This window comes from Paramormyrops kingsleyae, chromosome 1 (assembly GCF_048594095.1).
Source record: "Paramormyrops kingsleyae isolate MSU_618 chromosome 1, PKINGS_0.4, whole genome shotgun sequence".
Taxonomy (NCBI): Eukaryota; Metazoa; Chordata; class Actinopteri; order Osteoglossiformes; family Mormyridae; genus Paramormyrops; species Paramormyrops kingsleyae.
The window spans coordinates 67,127,849-67,150,724 of NC_132797.1; the positions used below are offsets into that span (position 1 = coordinate 67,127,849).

The 22,876-nt window shown below is 42.5% G+C and overlaps 1 protein-coding gene across 7 annotated transcripts in view; it reads right to left on the reverse strand.

The window, feature by feature from the left end:
• Positions 1 to 1,008: 1,008 nt before the first annotated feature.
• kalrna (kalirin RhoGEF kinase a) overlaps positions 1,009 to 22,876 on the reverse strand; it is a 140,288-nt gene continuing 118,420 nt past the window's right edge. For 2 of the 7 annotated variants that reach the window (XM_023832487.2, XM_023833003.2), the window contains 25 exons: positions 22,451 to 22,591; positions 21,301 to 21,396; positions 20,352 to 20,464; positions 19,719 to 19,785; positions 19,439 to 19,542; positions 19,163 to 19,232; positions 18,914 to 19,000; positions 18,626 to 18,718; positions 18,450 to 18,500; positions 18,191 to 18,268; positions 15,507 to 15,692; positions 14,532 to 14,703; positions 13,826 to 14,058; positions 13,067 to 13,320; positions 11,159 to 11,276; positions 9,857 to 9,916; positions 7,284 to 7,311; positions 6,941 to 7,103; positions 5,623 to 5,744; positions 5,403 to 5,534; positions 5,011 to 5,175; positions 4,814 to 4,892; positions 4,246 to 4,446; positions 4,021 to 4,159; positions 1,009 to 3,764 (listed from right to left, as the gene is read on the reverse strand). In XM_023832487.2, the coding sequence (XP_023688255.1) occupies positions 3,219 to 3,764; positions 4,021 to 4,159; positions 4,246 to 4,446; positions 4,814 to 4,892; positions 5,011 to 5,175; positions 5,403 to 5,534; positions 5,623 to 5,744; positions 6,941 to 7,103; positions 7,284 to 7,311; positions 9,857 to 9,916; positions 11,159 to 11,276; positions 13,067 to 13,320; positions 13,826 to 14,058; positions 14,532 to 14,703; positions 15,507 to 15,692; positions 18,191 to 18,268; positions 18,450 to 18,500; positions 18,626 to 18,718; positions 18,914 to 19,000; positions 19,163 to 19,232; positions 19,439 to 19,542; positions 19,719 to 19,785; positions 20,352 to 20,464; positions 21,301 to 21,396; positions 22,451 to 22,591 (3,498 nt within the window). In that variant the 3' untranslated portion in view covers positions 1,009 to 3,218. Of the gene's footprint in view, positions 3,765 to 4,020; positions 4,160 to 4,245; positions 4,447 to 4,813; positions 4,893 to 5,010; positions 5,176 to 5,402; positions 5,535 to 5,622; positions 5,745 to 6,940; positions 7,104 to 7,283; positions 7,312 to 9,856; positions 9,917 to 11,158; positions 11,277 to 13,066; positions 13,321 to 13,825; positions 14,059 to 14,531; positions 14,704 to 15,506; positions 15,693 to 18,190; positions 18,269 to 18,449; positions 18,501 to 18,625; positions 18,719 to 18,913; positions 19,001 to 19,162; positions 19,233 to 19,438; positions 19,543 to 19,718; positions 19,786 to 20,351; positions 20,465 to 21,300; positions 21,397 to 22,450; positions 22,592 to 22,876 lie in introns of those variants that run through there. The other 5 variants (XM_023832575.2, XM_072718159.1, XM_023832749.2 and 2 more) reach the window with 5 other exon arrangements.

Here is a 22,876-nt window from a genome sequence, read left to right on the forward strand (position 1 = left end):
AAACTCCCATCTCTCAGAGTCTTAGCCAGTTCTACCTCTCCTACCTTTTTTTCAGTTCCCTAGATAATGCTATTGGACTGAAGCTAACAAGTTCATCTTCCGTTCTGAATTTCAAGACTATTTTGACTATTCAAGACTATTTTATGTCTTCCTTCCCAACCTTCCTACGAACAATCCTGTCCCCTTCACCTGAATCTCTTCTCAGCTCCTTTTACTATTCTGGCTAGCAGGCGGGATGTTTCTCTTACTTCCCCTTCCACCAAAAGCCAGAGTCCATTCACCAAAGTTCGTGTCATCATCCTCATCTACACCCTGTTCCGCCATCCTGATCCAGAAACACACCAGGTTATGCCAACCTCCTCTACCTTGATTACTCCACAAATCATCAGATAATGAGTTTTATTTTATTATTCCAGCAAACGCTTTCCGACGAACTCCGACTCCGGTTCAGCGCCGTCAACCCAACTCTGCTCCCACCCGCAGTACTAGTCAGAACACATGTGTGGACTCCCACAATACTACGTCTGTAGACGGCAGCTCTTCTGTAGTACTTCCGGCGGCCTTCCCGCAATGTTTTCTGGGAAATGGAGTTCATCCTTAACATGGCTGTCAGGTTACTTCATTCAATCTTCCGTTCATAAATTGTTTGTGTATTTTATCGTGTTGCCATAATCTGTGTCACACTAATGAAAACTGAACATCCCATCTGTATATCTCCTGCAGTAGGTGTCGACCACAATCTGTTATTGTAACATTATGTGTAGATTTTGTTAAATTATGCACATAATGCGCTTGTAAATATTGTTCCTGAAACTTGCAGTCCTTTGACGCAAGCATGGTGTTCTTTGGCCATCTCCAAGACAAGCTTTTGGAAGAGGGATGGATAATATTGGCAAAACGTAATTTCATGGATATAACTTTTACCTTTTAATCGAAGGAAAAAATGTTGTTTTCCGGTAAATACACCAAACACTAACAAACGCGGCTAAGAAAGAATTTCAGATTCAGTTTGCAAATCGTATAGACAGATTTATTTACAAAGTACCATATTACATGAAAGAAGATAATGTACAAGGGGCATGCTGCCGCAGGGAACAAAGCTAGTTTTTAGTTTTGCTGTTTCATGACCCTACAACGCCATTCTGCCAAAAGACATCAAGCAGAAAATCCAAACATCGAAGCAATTACTTAACTTACAGCAAGGCAATGCACCATCAGTAGCTTTGTGGTTAGTGTTACATAGCTGAGAGTTTATATCACTGATGACGAGGGGAACTACAACAAACCTGGATCTGCTTAGACAAGGCTAAATTTTCAAAGCTGATTAGTCTTTTTAAAAATTGACATTCCCGCTTTGGGTTACAACATTCAGTTAGACAAATGCCGGACATTTTTTTAGCTGTACGTTTTCACCTCTCAAACTGTTCCTAGTGCACAAGCGAAATAAGATGGTAATTAACAGTTTTTTGCACGTCTCTCCTCCAATCCGTTTTTAGGATGCAAGTTTATAAACAGGCACAAATCTCCCATTGATTGATGGGAATCTTTACCGTATTGCTGATGTTGTTGTTTCACATTTGCTCAGGGAGATGATAATCTGGATGTGATCATTCCTTCCCAACGTCATTCATGTATGGTAATCTCATCATCCCCAAACACTAGCATATTTTGATATCTGGTGTCTGAGCATTGCTTTTTCAAGATGAACGACAATCGATGTGGTACCTGGCTGTTCAGCTGTGTATTATATTTGGTGTTTCCATAAAAATAACAAGAGGAGTATGTAGTATTCAGTATCGCCGTGGCATTTCATGTTGCCATTTCATTTAGCTCATCAGAATCAATTCCAATAAAAATTCCCAGAACAACTGAAAAGAAACGACCCAAGCGTTGTTCGATCACATTCAATGCCTAAGCTGAAACACTTAAAGCAAATCTAAAAATGCAGCAAATTCACATTTCACAGTTTATTTCCTCTAGAGACTGAGCCTATAACCCCTGAATGGTCTATGTATTATTACTTTTTTCTAGTGCCTGTTGAGAAATCAGCATTTGGAAATTGCAGAAAGGGCAGTTGATTTACTTAGCGCTTGGGCCCGATCACATGACACAAACTCGACCTACGGACCCAAACACCTACGTTAGTGTTACTACTTCAGTGTTTCACACAGAAAGACACTTAACCTTTTGCACCATTGTTTTTTGTTTGCGGTTATAAAATCCAAATTATAAATAGTAATAAATAGAAATATTTCCATTACATAACACTGTAACATAACAGTTTAAAAATAAATTTCATACAACATTATAACTGTATATACAGACATTTGGACCTTTAGATTTAAAGTTTGTCAAAAGAAAAGTTAATACAATACATTTTAAGGCTTGGTAGTTCAGATTAACTTATTTAGACACTTTTTTAAATATGACAATGGTGACATTTTGTAAAGTCTTTGATAAAGATTTTGATTTATGTTATTCTATGTACCATGTTTACAAACAAAACAAGTTTTAGTTTTTGTTCTATGAAAGAAAACCGCTAAAAAATAAATCCAGGTTGAGATTTTTCTTCTTCAGACATTTCTTCTACACTGTCTATGTAACAAACAATGGACAACAGTAATATAATGACTAACATTGTCACTGAGTCCCTCTCACACACGGTTACTAAGAGCAAACAACAGAACACACTCCCTGACATGAAACGTGTAGATTATCTCGTCACATTTCAGACTGAAGTCCAGAAAAGCAGCTGGTGTACCCCCCCGAAGGCGTACTTCCAATAACAGTGATAAGGATCTCTCAGTGTCAGACTACATTCTGCAATGTTACATTCAATTACCCTTACTTACTTTTTTTTCTTTCATCTGCTTGTGGGACTCAAAGCAAACTATATAAAAAAAAATCGCCAAACATAAATGAACACAACTGTCATCAGAAACAAACAGGTTTAAAGGTTTTGTCTGTACCAGATGTATTATGGGTAATTATGAGCTTTCCTGATTTTCCCTGGGACTCATATGTCTTTAATTTAGTGCTGTTCTTTTCTTTAAATTAATAGCATCGTTAAAGCTCCTTAGCATAATATATTGACACTGCAGAGGAATTAGTAAAATATATCATACACGTGATTCAAAGTTTGTCTTTAAAGAGAGAGGGCTCTGTCAAATCAAGGTAACGGCGATACGCGAGTGTGTTCGCTCAGGTGTAACCAGGGCTCATAGCGTGTGTCCCATACTGCTGGTCACCAGGCCTTTTATGTTGGTGACTGGGCGCACGTCATTCAGCTGGCGTCGCCTGTCAACAAAGGAGGCCAGTCGGGTGGTGTCCAGGGGGTTCTTGGAGTGTTCTCCGGCATGGCCGCTCACCCACGGGTGCTGCAGGCAGCCTGTTGCACTGGGCCTTTTACGGGGATCTTCCTGGAGCACAGACGTGATAAAATCCCTGGCCGCCTGGCTAACACCCTGGAAGTACTCATCCGGGAAGCAGAAGTCCAGCCGGCAGATGTTGATACACGTCTCCTCCAGACTCTCATCCAGGAAGGGGGAAACCCCACTCAGCATGACATAAGCCAGCACCCCTATGCTCCACACGTCAGTGCTCAGGGACACTGGTGTCCCCCGGATCAGTTCAGGGGCGGCAAACTCTGGGTTTCCCAGAAGCAGGTGGACGTGGCGGTGTCCTGACACCTGGACAGCATCTCCGAAGTCAATGAGCTTGACGCATGGAACAGGCACGTGAAGATCCACCATGAGGTTCTCAGGCTGAGAACAGAAGATAATAAGTTTCCGTCAGATATATTGTATCCCTGACGCCTGATGCACAAGTATAATACATCATTTTTTTGTATGCTGTGTATCCAAGATAGTAACCATAAAATTATATTTTTAAATCAGATCCACCTCTCATGATAACCAAATGGTATATTACTACATGCAAAAAAAAAACTAATTATGCCACAAAATGAAGCACTGATATGTAGCATGTTTACCCATAAGTTCTGGTACTTTTGATATTTACCTTCAGATCCAAGTGCGCCACCTTGCAGGTGTGGAGATGTTGAAGTGCCTCAAAGGTGTCCTTCACGTACGAGGCCACCTTCTCCTCCATCAGCACGTCATGGGCTACCAGGTAGTCCAATAGCCGGCCATCCTCCAGGCTAGAAAAAAGACATATTTGACTTGGGCCGAGTCCCAATATGACCAAAATAGTGAGGGGGAGTCGTTTAGGAGGTGCGATGCTCACAGTTCCAGCACCAGCATGAAGGAGGTGGCTGACTCATAGGTGTCGCAGAGCACCGACAGCTGTGGGTGCTGCACGTGTCTGAGGATATCTGCCTCGTGGGCCACCTGCTCCTTCTTCTGCATCTTTTTGCTGATGAACTTCACAGCCACCTCTTTCTTGGTCGCCTTGTTCAGACACTTCTTCACCACTGAGAATCTGCCCCTGGAGGTGAACACTCTATACTCAGAATACTGGCTTTATTGTTCTGAGACTAGTGATGGCGAAATGAGGTTTCCTGAACCTCTTGCTATATTCTCTGACACCATTAGATGGTGCTCAGTGTTCAAAAAAGTGCCCAAAGGATGTCCCGAAGTAAACCAAGTGCGCCATCTTGTGGGGTAAAAAAAAACAGCAAATGGTTCATGAAGCTTCATTTAGCCATCATTACCTGAAACACATTAGAACTCTCGATAGCTCTTAAACCTTCGAATGCCGAATGAAGCGATCCAGATTCTACCTGCTTTCCCAGTATAACTATTTAAGTATGTAATAGTATGACATTATTACTGAAAGATGAACAAAAGATTACCTTCCAATCTCACTGATTTCTGAGAAGGTTACTTCAAAGTTGTCTTTCCACTGAATTCCAATGCCGTCATAGGTAGAATCTCCAATGAAAAAAAAAAGATTGAGCATTTTTGATTTGATAAACTGTTAATATCGACAATTTCTGCTTTGTTTGTTTTGGAACAAAATGAATAAAATGTAATAAATATTATTGCTCACTTCCGCTTGGCAGGGTCACCATGTTGGAGGGCTCGCTGGGTGGGCTCACTCCCCAGGGATTACTGGCACTGACCCGAAATTGGTAATGTCCTCCTGGGATGAGGTCCTCAATCTTCACACAGACATCTCTTGTGGACACTACGGATTGCTGCCACACCAGGGAGTCTGAGGAATACAAAGGTTACCACTGGAAAGAACCAAAAAGTCACCGAAATGGTGGATTGAAGTTTTCCAAAGACGAGAGAAAATGTTTTTTGAATGAGAATAAAATATTTGTTTTGTTATTTCAAAGTTACTTATTTCATAACTTTATCTAAAAAATAGAGGATGTACAACCTAGCTAACACACATTTTATTTAATGAGACGGTGTCTAGGTGCGGTAAGCGTTTACCTTCCTGCCGGTACTCCACGGTGTAGCTTGACACGGCACAGTTTCCTGAGCTTGCCGGTGGGAGCCAGTGCACGATCACAGCTGTACTGCTGGCCTCCTGAGCCACGGGACGTGCCGGGGCTGCTGGGATACCTGCGCACCGAGACGACGATTCTCCTTATATTATACATAAGCCTCTGGACCCTTCACCGCCCCCCTCGGTCTGGTACAGACTACCCACCTTGGACTTTAATGGAGGCTGAGGAGGACGCGGTCCCATGGTCGTTGACGGCAACGCAGGTGTAAATACCCGTATCTTGTGGCATCAAGTTACAGATTTTTAGGAGGATGTCTCCAGTATCCCTGGCAAGAGGGAGATAGAGGAAAGCAACTTTCTCATTTTTTTGCCTATGAATTTTATAATATAAGCTTAGAAGGGACACCTGTAAAAATGTATTGCCCCTTTAAAAAAAATATTCAAATGATTATCAATAAGTTTATTATACATAATTATGCAATTGAAAAAGTTTTGGATAAAGATATATAATGTGTTTTCACACTTATTATGCACAAGAGTAATTTAATTGTAGTTTATTAATTATTAATCATTAACGTTTATGCCTTGGTGTGCATTATTTATGCCTCAGAATCAGATTTTTTTCCCCCAAGGGAAATAAGTGAATCAGTGGGAAACTAATGGTTTTAATCGTCTTTTGCTTTCAAATGAATAAATCACGCTTGAGACGGGCTTTGAGGACTTCTGAAGCTCTGAGTTAGTAGCAATGTTTACATGACATAATTAGCGCAGCCTCTGGGATGGGCTGGCTGTGCTGAAGCGAGTGCTTTCATCTGTAATCCCTGTCCTCAGAAATCGTCTGTCTGTCTGTCAAACATCTCAGCTGCTTCTGTCTACCTGAACTCACATCTATGCATTAAAACAGCACCTCAGAAGAATAAGAGCCATCTTTGGGCAGCAAGGTGCAGACAATGTACCGTTCCCACTGAAGCCTGTAACAACCCTATCTCCTCGCTATAGCACCTCATATTCAATTCAAGTATATAATGTAATTATATGTAAATAAGAGCCCTCTAACTGCTACCAACTCACTATCCATAGGCAGTTCGCATATATATTTTAATCACCAATACAGCATTTTCACCAACTATAATCATTTGTATAGTTATTTTAAAACAGGGGTGGGGGACCTGATCCATGGAGGGCCGGTGCAGGTTTCTGGGATGACCTCTCAATCAGCCAATAATAAAGCAGTGGCTCTCAGCTCCAGTCCTGGGGACCCACTCTTATTGGCTGATTGAGAGGCCATCCCAAAAACCCGCACCTCTCTCCTTGGATCAGGTTCCCCACCCCTGTTTTAAAAGAATAAATTTACACACACACACACACACACAATAAAAAAAGCACGTTTTCTCTCTCATATATGAAGCAGAGTGGGCACTTTGTAATGGCCTTTTAGCTGTATTTTGCATTCAGCATGTCACAGTCCAGTCCACATCTGCTAGGCTTCACCGTAATGCACACAGGACACCTGGCCTGATACCTGATGTTTATAGTGAAACGACTGTTGTTGACGACGGGGTTCTGATCCGGGCCCTTCAGGGTGATGTTTGGTTTTGGACGGCCGCAGACTTTGCAGCAGAGCACCACAGTCTCGCCAAAGGCGCAGGTCACGTCCGCAAGCGGGATCAGGAACTCCGGGGCCACTTTCAACATAATACGAGCCAGAGAGCCTTTCAGATTGCAGACGGATCTGCTTCTAGCGCCACATTTCTGCTGCAGACTGCTTTCATTTCAGTCAAGCTGATTTTTGAAGATTCCATTAAGATTACTGGGTGTCAAAGTTTTTTTTTTTTTAAAAAAGCCTTAATAGTCCACAAACTTACCTTCTTGGATAAAATTGGGATTCAGTAACTGTAAAAACAAATAAATAGTGTTATTGTTTTTACGGCAGCAGGTTAAATCAAGAAGACCTTTGCCAAAAAATATATCCAGGTGTTCTGAAAAAAAAAGCAACATAGGAAAAATAGTGTATGTATATATACACACACACAAACATTTTTTTTTTCAAAAAACACATTCTTTTGTAGGAAACAGGATATGGGCAAGAGAACATAAACAGTTGAAGATAATGGAAAATAAAAACCATGAGCACCGCATAGCGGGTTGCTGTGTGTTTTGTGTGTCTCTGGAGCTCCTGCGGAGTTAGATGCTGAAGACTAGGCAGTTGCACCTCCAAATCAGTCACTGGCTTTACTCCAGTAAGGCTGTTAAAATATTAACAACTTTTGTGTTTTTGTGCACTTCGCACAGATAGAGCCAGACTGGAGATGAGGACATATATCTGTTACATATCTTGGTCTCAATGCCCACCCCCCCCACAAAGCACACTTTTGTGTCTAAAAGATCATGCAGATAAGATCCCATTTCAGAGACGACGATGAAACGTTGCTGGGCCTAATGTCAGTGCATCAATTATTTAAACTGGGCTGCGGAGGTCATGTTCCCATTTGTTGTTGTGTATTGATGTTACTAATAAGTGTCTATTGAGGAACCTCCACATGCATCTGTGGTCTGCAGAGAGCAATTGCTTTCCCAGTATAGGAGATGTTCAGTCCAATAATGAGACTGAACTAATAATGTCCATTTTTTATACAAGGCACTCAAATACATCCTAATCGACAACATTAATGCAAACTAAGTGGGCAGGGGCAGCTTTAAAGCATCAGAAATATCAACTGCGTGACAGCAACTCCACAATTTTGATAACTTTAGTAAAACCTATTTAAAATCAAAATAATTCCGTAGGCTCCTCTTAGACAGACTTTTTCCTATAAATACTTCAATAAAATTTTTCCACATTTGATTCTCCAACTGCCACAACTGGAGAAGCGCAGATATTTAAAAACGTCCAATTCCAACACATATCACACAACAAAAAGAAATTTCTCTTCAAAGCAGCTAAAAATAGCCTGTAGCTCATAAATGATGCAAAGCTTAGGAAAGCAGGATTTTCTAACTAGATCAGGAAATCCCCAAAGAACCTCGGGCTTTGTGCAGTATTATTGCATTTAGCCTCCTAAAGTATTGACTGAAATTAACTTTCTAGTAGTGGCGCAAGTCGACAGGGTTCAGTGCATTGAGAAAAGATCTGTCAATAAAGTTCAGAGCCGAGAATAATATAAAGTACTGTGGGAATACTAGATAAAGAGCTATACATCACAGCAATGAAGTATTCGGGTGACCAGATAATCAATGTCATTCTGTACTCTTTGAATTATGACAGGATTTGCAAGCTACCATTTCAGTTAAAAGGACCTGGATTTCACTGAAGCATGGAGTTCTTGCTGTGTGCTGATTGGTCAGTCTCCTACAATCATGGGTGTTTTACAAATGCTAATGTGAAACAGGCAGATGAGCCTTTCAATCAAGGAACCAAACCAGTCAATGCACAAGATGAACTGAAGAATCCAGCGAAGCACAGGAACCTTTCAGTTTTCAAGTAGTCTGTAAATTCTGAAGTGTCTGGGATGACGTGAATTATCTGGTCACCGTACAGCAATGTACAGCATGGTATTTATATGGTATTATTAACAATGCACACTAGAACAGGTGGCAGATAATCTTCTCATGGTCTTTCTACAGCTTCTCAGAAAAAGTTCAGTAATAAAAGCATAAATACCTAAAATTGTCTTCCTTCGGTTTCACATCCGGTGATGAAGAGGACATTTGAACTCACGTCTTTTTTGGTTTTTAATAGGTTTTTTAGGGGCCAAAACAGAGACAATCAAAGTCTTATATTATTCCCTAATTGTCAGTTGGTGGACGTGTCTCAAAGGTGACTGGCTTCCTCATCATTTATGTTCAATATTCATATCTTATCATTTTATTACAAAAACCAACAGTACCAGGTTAAGTTGCCCACCTCAACAATACCTAACGGTAACACAAATTTGAATCTTAAACAACATTATCCACCATCCAAATGTTTAATAGTGTTGTAACTAGTCCAGAATCTGATCCTTCAGGGTGATGTGGGATTTTAGAGTAAAACTCCTTTGACACCTGTGTTCCCAGGGCAATTTAGGGGCTGAAAATTTGCTGCTTGAGTGTAGACTCATTGTGCCACTCCAGTCGGTGGACTTGCCTCTCTGTCACCAAAATATGTGGTTTACATGTTCTCTTCGTGAGCGACCATCCAGCAAATGTTCCTGCAAAGCCCATTTATTGCAGGTCGCCAGGAAAACACTGATCTGTACAGCAGGGATGTCCATGACTATCACGTTTGGTGCAGATGCTGTAATACGGGGGAGTATCAACGTAACACAGAACACGGGAAACTGGGGCTCTATTCCAGGCTAGAGCTGAAGAGCGAAGACCCTGTTAGCGGTGAAACTAAAGACACTAAAGGACACACTTGCACAAGCAGCATGCACAATAAGATGGTATATAGTAATACCTCCATGCTAGTTTTTGGGTCTAGCTCATCGCAATCTGACTCTTCTGAGCTGTTAGATTCCTGCAGTATGGAACGAGAAAAAGCAGAATTAGATTTGTTATGGCAGCCCGATGGTTCTCCAAGCAGGGGGTTAGAGGTCACCAGGGAAGCGGTGAGGTATGCACATCGTGTAACACTTCTGAAGGCCATGACCAGCAATTTGGAATAAAGTCCTCTTTTTCTCAAACTTCTGCACTGTCAAACTAGAGGCTTGCTTGGCAGTTGTGTAACTGAGATAGTGTTCCAGTGTTATCAGGAGTCCCGAGCGTGACGAGTCGAATTAATCACGTCACACATGTCAGCGTGGGTGCCGAAGGGCCACAGATACCCTGGCAGATCCAGGGGCCCCAGCACTTCACAAGGGCCCATGAATACATAAAATTGGACGAGGGGGGGAAGGTGACATTTTGTCAGGGGGCCCAGAATTTATAGGTACACCCCTTCATACGAGGGTGTGAACTTTCCTCAGCTTGGTATGGTTGTATAGTTCATTCTGGTTAGAATTAGTAGAGAAGCAAAACAGAACTAGGTTAAATATATCTCAGAAAAACATTTCTCATTATTTCTTGAAAAAAAATTCAGAAACTTAATTTAGCTCTAGTTATATTAAGATGATTTGCTGCTAGTCATATCAGCATGGCAATTTTTGTATGCCTGGGATCATACAGCATTGAAATAAGGCCAGATAGTTATAGAAATGAAAAAGGGAATTCTGGGTGGGCTGGACTGCTAATGAACTTTGTACTGTGATTAAGACTGAGGTTTGAGTTGGTGACTTTAGCAAGAACTTCTACAGTGTGGTACTCTTAATTCTCAGAATTTATATACAACGTGTAAATTATCAATGATGTTTATGTACTAACAGTGCTTATCACTAGTTTAGTATCAGTAGTGTGATTAGAATAGTCTTCATCTCACACTCATGTTAAAACTGTCCTCTAACACGCTGCTGAAATGACAACATTCTGCATAATTTACATCAGAATAAATGCAGAGTGGAGGCAGAATAACGGAAATACAATGTTTTTTTCCAATTACCTGAATGCTGTTAGTTCCAAGCTAACATTTGACAATAACAAAAAAACTTGTAGTATTAAGGACAGCAAAAATGGGGCTTGTTAGTTGCATGCACACAAACAGGGAAACAGAAAATAAAAAAGTAAAAATAAAGCTTTATTTGGGGTGTTTTTTGACTACATTGTCTGGGTCTTGTGCACAGATGGTGGGGGAGGGGGGTTGGGTCTTCATCGCCTGCTTACTCACTTTAACAGAGACCTTGCCGCTCACAGCTTCCTTGGGTTTACGGAGTCCGTTCTCACCCTTTGCGTCACCTTTTTCTCCTCGCTTTCTCATGCGCAGCGTGTGCCACGAAAGCGATTTCCTGTCGTGCCAAAAGACGCATCGGTCAAATCGGGGAGGGGGGGGGGGGAGGGGGCGGCATGGAGGCACAGCGAAAGAGTGAAGGCCTGCTGGCAGCTTTTTAGGGGGCTGACGGCAAAGTGGCGTAAAGGGGAATTCAAATCCGTGATTGAAAAATGAAAGAAAAACAAAAAAATGCAAAAAGCCGTCCCTGGCCTCCGGCTGCTCTGGAGGCTCAAAATCAAAGAAGAAGAATCCGAAGAAATTGGACTTTGTAAGAAATTTAGGAGATTAGCAAAAAGATACAAAAACACTGAAAAGGGCAAACTGAGTAAAAAGTGCACCACTTCACGCAGATTTGTTACATGTCCGGAGTTTCCTAATGTGCTTACTCTAATGTCAGAGAGGATGTTCAACTTGTGTAAAATAGCAATTCCTTCACATTCATTCATGCCTGTCACAACAGCACGCTTTAGTTTTCTGTAGAGAGCCAGTGCGGACAGAAGAACTAAGTAAACAATAAAACAAAACACAACAAACTTTTCTAAATTCCCACGGGATAAATAAAAATAAGTAAAACATATAAAAAAAACAAAACAAAATGCCAGGTGTTTTGTTAAAAATAACAAACGATACATACACCTCCATGTTTCCAAGAAGAGAAATGATCAACTTTAATACGGCAAATCATTGACTAAAACTGATAATCAGCAACAATGAGACGTTATATATCACTTCTTAATAACTTAATGTGAGGGGGAAATGTCATCTGCAACAGTATTTCTAAACAGCACAAATACTGCAGATACAAATGTGAAAGAGTTTTAATTTGAACAGCTACCTAATAGGAACCAACTACTCCAGAATGTTCTGAAGCATCTTATATTACTAAGTTTGTATATTCAATCTGAGCGAGAAGCTGATATAATTTACCACCTATATCTAAGGTTGAAAAGCTTACAGCATCAGTCTAAACTGTGGCAATACTTACCACAACTGATAATGTAAATGTTTTTCTTTTTCTGGAGCTAAAGTTTAACTTTCTTTGATTTGTTAAATCATGCTCATGTCAAAATTTATTTCACATATTTAAAACACATTTAAAATTATTAGTTACATTACAAGTACAATGTTGAACATTGCAACTATCATTATATTGCACAACCTGACTTCATTAATATGGGTTTTCTTTTTAAATAGTGCAAAATACTTTATACAGGAATGTACTAGAAAGAGTATCAGTAAATAAAGGGATAACGTTCTTTTTTTACAGTAAACTGTCAACTTATCAGAAAATGGAAAATTAAGATATAAAATAAAACAAACTTAAAAACAAAATCAAATACAAGCTGTACAAACAATTGCCATAGACAATAACATAACGCTTCTCTCCATTTGGAGAAATAGACCTCAGTTGATTTTAAGGCTATTTTTTTTTTACCAAATGTGTAAATAAACAAAACTGTGTTAGAAATGAAAGAAGTAAAATTAACATCCAGCTCAGTCAGTTTCACGTTGCATGATGCAAAACAACTTTTCTCTCAATTTATGCTCGAGACAAGTCACGGATGCTCTAAAGTTCTTGTATTTTTTTTTTTTATTAATTATTTCTTTTTACATATATTACATGAAGAGATGTCAGACAAGACTTCTCCTGTGTACAGATCCAGCATTTACGAGTTTGTTCCAAAGGGTCGTGAGTGTGGAGGGATGTGACGTGACTCAGCCTGCCCCACCCCCCCATCCTCACCAGCGTTCTCACTTTGCCATACAATCCAACCAGAGCTCCAGAGTGGAGGGTCGAACACTTACTTGAGGCTTCCTTCAGCACTGTCTAAGAGAGCTCGACTGAGGGGGCCCAAGATGTGTCCTGGAACCCAGCCCTCGGCGGCTGGGGACTGGCTGTTGGCCGGCCGGTACACCAGGTACATGTTCTGCTGGTTTGTGGCCAGGACCTGCACCATTTCACCCTGGGAGACACAGATCTCGTTCTCCTTCAGTGCGCTGTAGTCCTGGATCACCACCATAGAGGAGGACATCCCATTACATCCAGCCACGTCGTGCTGCTTCGAGGAGGGGGGGGGGGTGCACACAGATGGCAGACACACAGGACAGGACACGGTCATGCCTTTGTGAGGGGAAAAAACCTCCCCCCCCCCCCCCCCCCCCCCCCCCCCCCCCCACGGCCTTACCCTCCCCAACCTATCGGTATGCTCCTGATCTTAAGCGGAGTATTAAGTACACAACAACAAGAGAGGACTAGCCTTGTGCCATAATGAATCATTCTGATAGTGTTGCTTGGCAACAGTAGGCTAAAAATGTGGTGTTTAAAAAAAGAAGCCAGGTTATTTTAAGGCAGTTTTAACAAGGTTATTTATTAGTTAGCAGAACAACTGTACTGCAGGCTCAAAGCCTCATACTTTGCATGAAATAGCTTCACTCCAAGCAAGGTACAACAAAACTACCACATGTAATAGCTTTTAAGAACCAGTTCTGAAGCAACTGCAGGTATGTGGTCTGTCATGGCTGTTCAGCTGTGTTGCCACATGGTGTTGCTCTTAGCGGACTTACTTTGGGCAGTTCATAGCGCTCTCCGTGCTTGTGGGGGTCATAGCAGGAACTGCCATTAGAGGTAGATATCTTGAGTGGAGTGGGGGTGCGACTCGATAGTGGAGGCTTCTCTGCCCCCACCGAGGTGGAGGACAGGGGTCGGTTGTTGGGCTGGGGAGAGCGTATGTTGCCCGACTGGGTCCGAGGAAGGGAACTGCTCTCAATCCTCTGGTACTCGATGGGAGACTGCAAAGCTGCAGGGAGGTTTAAAGGTCAATAGCCGTCTAGAGTAATGAATATATTGTCACACATAGCCAGGGACAATGACGACGGTTTATATGTGAGCGCAGAGAGGTGAATTTCTGCTGGACTGTCGAGTGGGTTGATCCAACACCCGCATCAAAGTCATAATCAAGACTGTCCTTACTTAGCATCAATCCAGGTGCTTGTATGCATCTTGACATACCAACAGCCTACCTCCCTACCATCACGTACAATACCATTTGCAAAAAGAAACGGCACAGTGCAAATGGTATAAACGTCACATCAGTCTGACATCTACTGAACTGAATGGCAGGTTTACAATATTTGGATACAACTAGACTGCAACTAGATAGAACTAGAATTCAAAACCAAAGAAGTGAGTGAAACGTGTACATTAAAAAACATCGCCGTGCCCTGAAGAACCTACAGCCTCAGCTCAGGAGCACAGCGTGTGTCCACCTACCTGACAGGAAGTTGCTCTGAGCATCCAGGACCTCTTTGATGTTGTGCACCCAGACCTGCTTGATGTCGGGATTAGCAGCCTGCAGGGTGAAGCGCTCTAACGAGCCCCTGCAGGACAGGATGAACTTGCAGGGGTCGTTCTCCACATTCTCATCCATGCTCAGGACACTCACCTACAGAAAAAAAATACAGTTATGCATCAAATCACCACCAATCACTATGTACTCTCAACTCGACACTATTTTAAAAAGCGTTTTCCATACTTGACTAATGATAATTTCCTCTAAAACCGTGTTTCCCAATCCAGTCCTCGGGGTCCCACAGTCAGCCCATGTTTTTGCTCCCCCCGAGCTCCCTGCCAGACATTCCACATCTTTGTTCCTTCCCGTTAAGCAAAAACATGGACTGTCTGTGAGTCCTTGAGCACTGAATTGGGCCACACTACCCTAAAACACTGCCTATCTTAGATATAGTTCTGGTAGCACCCTCTGTTCACTGTTTTTTTTTCAAACCCATTTAAATGAATAATTAGTCCTAACCCAGTGCTTCCCAAACAGATCCTTGGGGATCCACAGACAGTCCGTGTTTTTGCTCCCTCACAGCTGTCTGCGGCTCCCTGAGGACCAAATGGCGAAACTCTGTCTTAATTGAATTGCTAGAAAGTATACATTTATATGTCATATCTATCAACAGTTGTTACTGATGTATTTTTTTTTAATCTATACTACATTGTATGAAATTAATTACAATATATTCGGTATCACATAAATCAATAATATTTTAATTCCATTACAGGTGTGGTTCAAATGACACAGTCAATTTGACAGAAAATCTACAGAGCTTAATTGCAATGTGTAATTAACTGAGCGGACCAGGGCCAAGAAACTCTGTGTTATAGAAAAAACAAGTAAACATTCACTCAGACTGCTGCATCAGAAAGTTCATGTGACTTCATCTGGCACCCGGCGTCTCTCACCTTGATGCTCTTCTTGAACTGGTATCCCGGCGTGGACGAGCCCTTGCGGAGCAACTCACTGAAGATGACGATCTGCTCGAAGAGGAAGACCCTGCGCTCCTTGCTCCGAGACATGACGCCTGAGCTCTGCTCAGTGACGAAGAAGGTGTCCTGCAGGAGCAACTTGCCTTGGCTGGTCAGCTTCCCCTGAAGAGTGCAGCACAAAATGGGTTGGTACGTGCAGCTCTTACACATGCAGCTGTTCTCTTCATTTGCTGCATGGTTCCTACTTCTTCACCAAGCACTTTTCACAAGACACAAGCCCTTCCTATGTTTTGGTCCAGCCCGGGCTCCTTAGCCACCATGCTAAATAAAACACTCATTGTCTGCTAGAGCCCATCAAATAAACGTGGTCAGTCCTCTCTCCATCTGTCGCCGTGATTAAAAACTGTAAGACACAGTTGCTCGTCATGCAGTGTCAAAGAAACACTGTGTCTGCCCTATCAACAGTGTGTAATAAAGCACTCACATTCAACAATCCTTCATTCTCTCAACACGGCTGATTAAATCTCCCACCAGTCCTCTTAATGCTGCTGATTGCACCGTACAGTAATAAGGCAGGTCAGGTTTTTGCTTGTTGTCTCTCAACTCTATGGACTCAATTACGGCATCAGCTCCATCTTGAAACATGAATCAAACTAACAGGCTATTTGTACTGTCAATCCTACAACAACTAATCCTTGCTGGCTTTTCCAATTATATCATGGACTATGCCAATTCCAAAAATCTAGAAATATTTAAAACAATGTTTCACTTCTAGCTGTTTATAGTTGGTTTATTGTTACTTTTTGTCAGTAATAAAGACCAAAACCCAATCCAATGTAATGGGCTAATCAACCTAGTGTAAAGCTATTTTTTTTTCTCCATCAAGTGAAGAAAAATGATTTCAGCTTTAGACCATAAGCTAAATGACACAGATAATTAGCAAGGCCAAAAACTCTGCACCCATAGCCCACTAACTCAAGTGTTTGCAAGTTTTCTTATTAAACAGACCCCCAAATAACACGCATCACAGGTACGGGCCCCTTACCACTAATGCATGATGACATAAGTAACTAAGAATTTAGGGGGGGGGACTTTAGTATTTCCTGCTAATTTCTTTGCTCCGACTAAAATACTTCTTGCATTAACTGAAGGATTATTATTTCGTCAAAATAACTCATTGAAGCGAATCGCATTTCAGTTAATATTGACCAAGGTAATTTTCGTTCCATTTTTTAAAATTAGTTTTTAATACGATTTTTCAATTTTATTTCCTTTTCAGTTTTGTTTCAGTTTAGTTTTATTAGCTTTTGACCATTTTTATTACTGTCTGCATTTTTACTGAGCTTCATAATTTAGTTTTAATTTTAGCTTTAGTTTCAGAAGCCCTCGGCGGATCTTGCCAACCGCGCTGGCAGGGTGATGTTGGTGATGAATCACACGGTCCAGATTACGTTGTGCTTCACTCCGGATGTTAATTGAGTACCCCTTGCCCTACAGCATAACCATAAATATGTATATATATGTACCATTTTTCTCATTGGTGTTGTACTAATGTCCCTCTATTCAAGGAGCAGACGTAACTGCCGGCAGTAGAAAGGCCGGCAAAACACACAAATTGCGGGTAAATATTTGGTGGTTTACCCTTTACAGACAGGTGCATATTAACTCTTATGGTTGCCAGCAATGAAACTTGCCGATCTTACCAGTGCAGAGCAGCAAAACGGCCAGATTTAATAATGAATTATAAACAAGTTGGACTGGTACTTTGTGACTTCTTCTATGTAGTGAATGAGCCAACAGAATCCCTCGTGTTCCACTATGCGAAATGGTTGATTTTCCAATGCAGTTATCTTCATTATTGTAATGGTTATGACCTTAAGCTTGAATACTGATAAAGTTTAAATATTGGCCAATACTGACACATCAGACCAATGCAGATAACTTTAACGAACTTTAACGAATACTGGCCAATGTCGATATTTTAACCGATATTTTGTGTATGTTTAAGTTTTTGTCATTTTCAGTGGCGTTACCCATCCCAAATCTAATCTTTTCACCAGAAACACAGTTTAATCTTGTGAGGACGTGTGTAATTTGGCTTTGTCAGACACTTATCACAGCATTGATTATTTAGAGGAGGGATGTCTGGTAGCTTGTAGCCTATAGGCAGGTATTTAAACTCATAAATAGATATTAAAAATAGAAATGACAAATTTCCATTCGTACTCATTTTAATTTTAATTTTAATTTTCAAGTTAGTTTTAATTTTTAGGAGCCGGGTGCACTGCATCAGTTCTGATCCCCACGAACCCTAACCCCACTGGCTCTCCTGTGGTTTGGACCAGGCCAACGGGACGCCCACGTAACGCCAGACAGACAGGCACCTCCGGGGGCTGGGACTGGACCACATGTCTGCCTGAAGAGCTCCCCAACATGACCGGACCTCAGTTAGTTTTGGAGTTTGTTCTAATCTCAGCTTTGTTTTCATGTCTCACTAGCACTTTTAATTTCACTTTAATTTTGACAAAATGCTTTTATTATCATTTTCATTTCAGTGTTGATTAACAACTTTGACCTCATTTGAATTCAGCCACTCTTCCTGCTAACCCCAGAGAACAGCATGCACAGCTCTGATTGAAAACAGCGCCCTCTTCAGTTACCTCATAGCCTTGCAGCCTGCCGAGATTCATCATGTCATTGCAACGCTTGGGCACCAGGAACATCAGGTCCACAGCTTTCTGTAAATGAACATTTTAAAAGCAGGAGAATCAGTAAAAGCATTCAGTGAATATTAAAAGAAAGAACCACTCAATAATCTGCTGACTTTTTTTAATGCACAGAAATACTATGTGAGAATGATTTGAGTTGGTCCCACAATCAAGGGTACAGTAATGATAATGGATGCAGTACACATCTTACCTGAATGGTTTGACAGTCTACACCTGCCTTCATGCAGTACTTCAAGAAGTCCTTGAAAAAAGAATATATTTAATTTAGCTTTCATTCAAAAGACTTTCAGAATCTCTTGTGAGTTCTGACAGCCGTGGTGAAAGAGACAGGTGTCCCACGGCTCTGTCAAGCAATCTGACAATTACCTTGAGAAGCAGCTGATATTTGGTTATTCTCTGGATTGGTTTTATGAGGAAATCACTAATGGACAGCCTTGAGTTAATTTCCTGTTGCACTACCTGTAAAACAAACCAAGTGTATCTCAGATGTGCTCCGTCCTCTCTAACCCATATGTTAAAATATGAAGTTTATTAAAATATGGTCTGTCGTAGAATCTACAGAACCGTTTTATTTTCCTTTATATTAGGAGACAGTGACATTGTGAAACACGAGATTGCATTCTGGAGCTGAGGGAGGTGAGGCTTGATGTTTACCTCAAAGTATGAATCGTACTCCGCCACAACATACTCGGACCTGGGCTTGTTCTGGCAGTAGATCACGTACATGTGTAAACGTCTCTCCTGTGACGACAGACAGATAAGCGCGTAAAAGCAAAAAGAGACTTATGTACAACTTCACCCCAACTTCACACCGAACAAAATATCTAAATGTGTTATTTGTCAATTTAAATAGGCAGAAACAAAAACATTGTTTATGGAGTATGTTGATCCAGGTGCACATACATGTTTTATGAACAGCTCTGCTAGCAGATCAGGGTTCTGCTGACATTTCTCCAGCTCACCAAGAAAAAAGCTGCAAGATACAAAACAGATCACTACAGATTATCATTTACATTTAATATTATTACAAATTTGTATCTTTAATCATTTTTTATTAGCAGATTGGCTAGCGTGCTGTGTTTGTCTGCTTCACATCTGAGAGAGCCTGTTTTGCAGCGTATTGATAGGAAAATCTGTTTTTCTCTCAGGCCAACAAGGAAAACCCAAACGGAGACATACTCTCTGTGCCAGTCGTAAATCTGGTGAATATTCCCGAAAACAATCTTGTCTTTCCCTTTCATGTCTTCAGGAATGCCTTTATCCTCTATCCTCTTCATAAACCCCTGGTGGGAGAAACACCAAACAATAATAAAATAATCCAGGTGGACGTGGCCGAGTGCAGAGCTCACAGCTTATTGCTGAAGCGCAAGGCGTCCGGGGTGCTGGGTGATTACAAAGAGCAGCATCTGCATCGTTTTGCCCGTATTCTGTCTGTTTCTGTCGGCTAGCCACCACTCACCTCCACCACGATTCCCAAGTCCTTCACGTAATCCTTCTCAGTCTGGATGAGCTCATTAAGGACAAACCTGCAAGCCAGAGATTACAGAAACCTGACTTACAAATGCGCCACCGTGACATTCACATTTGTAACAGAGATGTGTGCAGTGAACCTGCATTTATTGAACAACGCATTTGGGATTTAACAAGTAATAACTGAATATGTAATAATGTACAGAACATCAAAGACTGACACACAGCAGGATTTTCATTTCAGATTTTGCTTTGAACCGTTTCTTTACCCAGCTTTCTAGATATATAATACATATAATAAATACAAGGAAAAATTATTTATGCATATTTCCACCAAATTTTTGAGAAATGTGTCAATTTTTCCTTGGTGATAATTGATAAAATATATTAGTTTGAGAAACCCTAAATCAGAGTACCATGCACGGACGAATACTGCATATGTGCTGCATAAGTAAACTCAGCAAGCTAATGAATTACCATGAAACCCTCACTGGATGGGGTTCCAGTGACTGTGGAGACTCAGACAAAATTCAATAGGCCCCCACAGAAACACATTATTGGTGAACAGATTCAGCACCCCTGCTTAAGAAGCCCCCCCCCCCGACCCCCTAATGGCCCATACATGCGTCCTCTGAGGGCCTTGGCCTTCTGCTCCATCTCCAGGTCCCGGGGCTGCGGGGGCGGCTCGGGGGGATCCATAGAGCTGAACCCTGGGTAGGAGCCTGGCTCCAGGGTCTGTCGGGGGAGAGAGGTCAGAGGTCAGGGTGGCAGGTTCACGTGAGGTTCCGGGGTTCATGGAGACTAAAGGACTGTTAGGGGCTTGTTTCTGCTCTACTGTGCCATGCTCAAGGGCTCTTTACTGCGGGGGTGGGGTCTGTGCATTTCTAAAGGGCAAAATGAGACTTTTTTGTTTTATTTGGAGCTGGCTCCTCCTGCGGAGAGCTGAAAGAGAGTCGTTTAGTGGCATGAGCACGACAGAAAGGCGGGCAAAGAGCTGAGGCACACCTCTCACTAAAAGACACTCGCCCATATCTATGTGCTAACAAGAGACACATTTTCATCCACAGTGATTTAAATAGGGCCAGGGGCATGGCTCTCGGGGGCGTGGCTCTTGGTGGGCGTGGCTCTTGGGGGGCGTGGCTTTCTGCGAGACTATCCATTGAGAAAAGCTGCCCCAGAGGTCGTCTTCGAGAAAAAGTGGCCCTACGAGTTTCTGGGATGGTATCACCGTGCCCCATGAGGCGAATGCAGGGGTATTGGAATGCAGAACAGGATCACACCCTCAGTATCACTTCAAAACAATACTACCACCGCAATGCTGAAACCCAAAGTGCCCAGAAATGGCCTGAGGTATTTCATTCTTTCAACATGCGTCTTGTGGAGGAAAACTCTTATAATTACCACAGAAAACTTCAGTCATGTTTGCTACAGAACAATAATATTGCCCTAATCCAATTCACATGGATAGGAAGAGGGGAAGCAGCTATAAAAGGTCTGTTTGAAACCTTTCTGCTCACTTGTTCTCTTTGAAACCCGGTCTATCGCATCTGGATCTGCTTCACCACACTTACCATCTTAGTTTTGACCAATTTTTCTATTGCACTGACAAGCTCGGCAGCACTGGGGACTTCGGCAGCGACCTGACGGGCAGCGAGCAAAGACGAGGACTGCAAGGCACAGTTTGATAGGACGAAGGGCGCATTAGCAGAGGCACAGGGGGGAGAAGAGATACAAGTGGTTATTACAAGCACTCAGGAAAGAAAGTCAGGAAACATTAGTGGCAACCTTCGGGGACGGGTGTGGGGGAGAGAGGCAGTTTGGGCGCCATCAGCAGGTTGGTATGCAGCATTACTACTTCCTGGACAGTCTGCTCTAGAGATCCACAAAACGGGGCCATGCTGTCACTAATGTAATGTTACCGCAGCTTCTGCAGGCCTTACTGGAAGCGTTTACATTTTCACAGGCAAATGTAGCTTGACCGCAGCTCTCACTTTTCACAGTGCTGCTAAAATTCAACATGAATAAGAGTGGAGACTGACTGCATTTCCAGTGCGGTGTAACGCTGCCTTTTTTTCGTAAATGTTTCAATGCCTCGCTGGTCTACAGCTCTGTCATGCCCATGAAAGTGTCGCTTCGCAGGGTTGTTTGCTTTATTTAATTTAGCTGCAAAGTTTTCTAAGAGATAGAGACTCTAGAACTGCCAGGGATATTTCCAGAAGTGTAGAGGGAGACTAGGTCTGCAAAGGCACCATCGCTGAGTCAGACTTCTGTGGGCAAGTCTTCCAGCTGAAATAAGACCAGGGCAGAGACAGGATAGAGACACAGGGACGACGCAGAAGGCAGGGGATGTGAGATGGAGACAGGACGGGCTGGAGATGACGGCGGAGTGGGGACAGAACCGGCGGGCTGGTCGCTGTCAGCTCTGTCACTGTCACTATCGGTGAAAAAGAGGGAGTTTCTGCGGGGGGGGGGGCTCCTTGCCGACATTTTGAGGTGGGGGGGGGGGGGTCTGCCGTGCCCTGTGGGTTATCCAATGCAGTCTGAGCAGCCATTAGAGGCTCTAAAGACCAGGTTAGGTCACTCATTATATCATGAAATATTTTAGTTAGCAAGTGATGTCACCGTGCACCTGCAGCCCTCATCTAGGACCCCAGTTGCAGGGGACTAGAAGCGTTCCTCCTACTCCTCGCCCCCCCCCCCCCACCACATTCCTGCTCCTACCTTCTCATCCTGGGCTGATGGGTCCTTGATGATCTCCATGGGGGGCGGCAGAGGCGTGTGCGACTCGTCCTCGGGCTCCTCCTCGCCGCCGCTCTGCATTCCAGAGGAGGACTTGGACAGGCTGCCCTCCTTCCTCCCCCGCTGTGAAGGACGTGGCAGTTAATGCGGCCCATTGTGAGGACTCGGCCGGCGGCCCCGGCCAGGTCACCACGTCGGCTCCCGCCGTATCACAGAATCTCTTTGTAAAGCCAATAACCGCGGCAGGAAATTCTGAATGCCGAACAAGTCCGGCCGGGACGTCTCCAAAACATCGCTCCAGCTTCAGCTGTTCCCTTTGGAACATTTTAAAGTCTGCAGATATATTTCACTCCACGAACAACGCGTGCCAGCTAGGAAGAACTTAGTTGGCAATAGAATGACAATAAA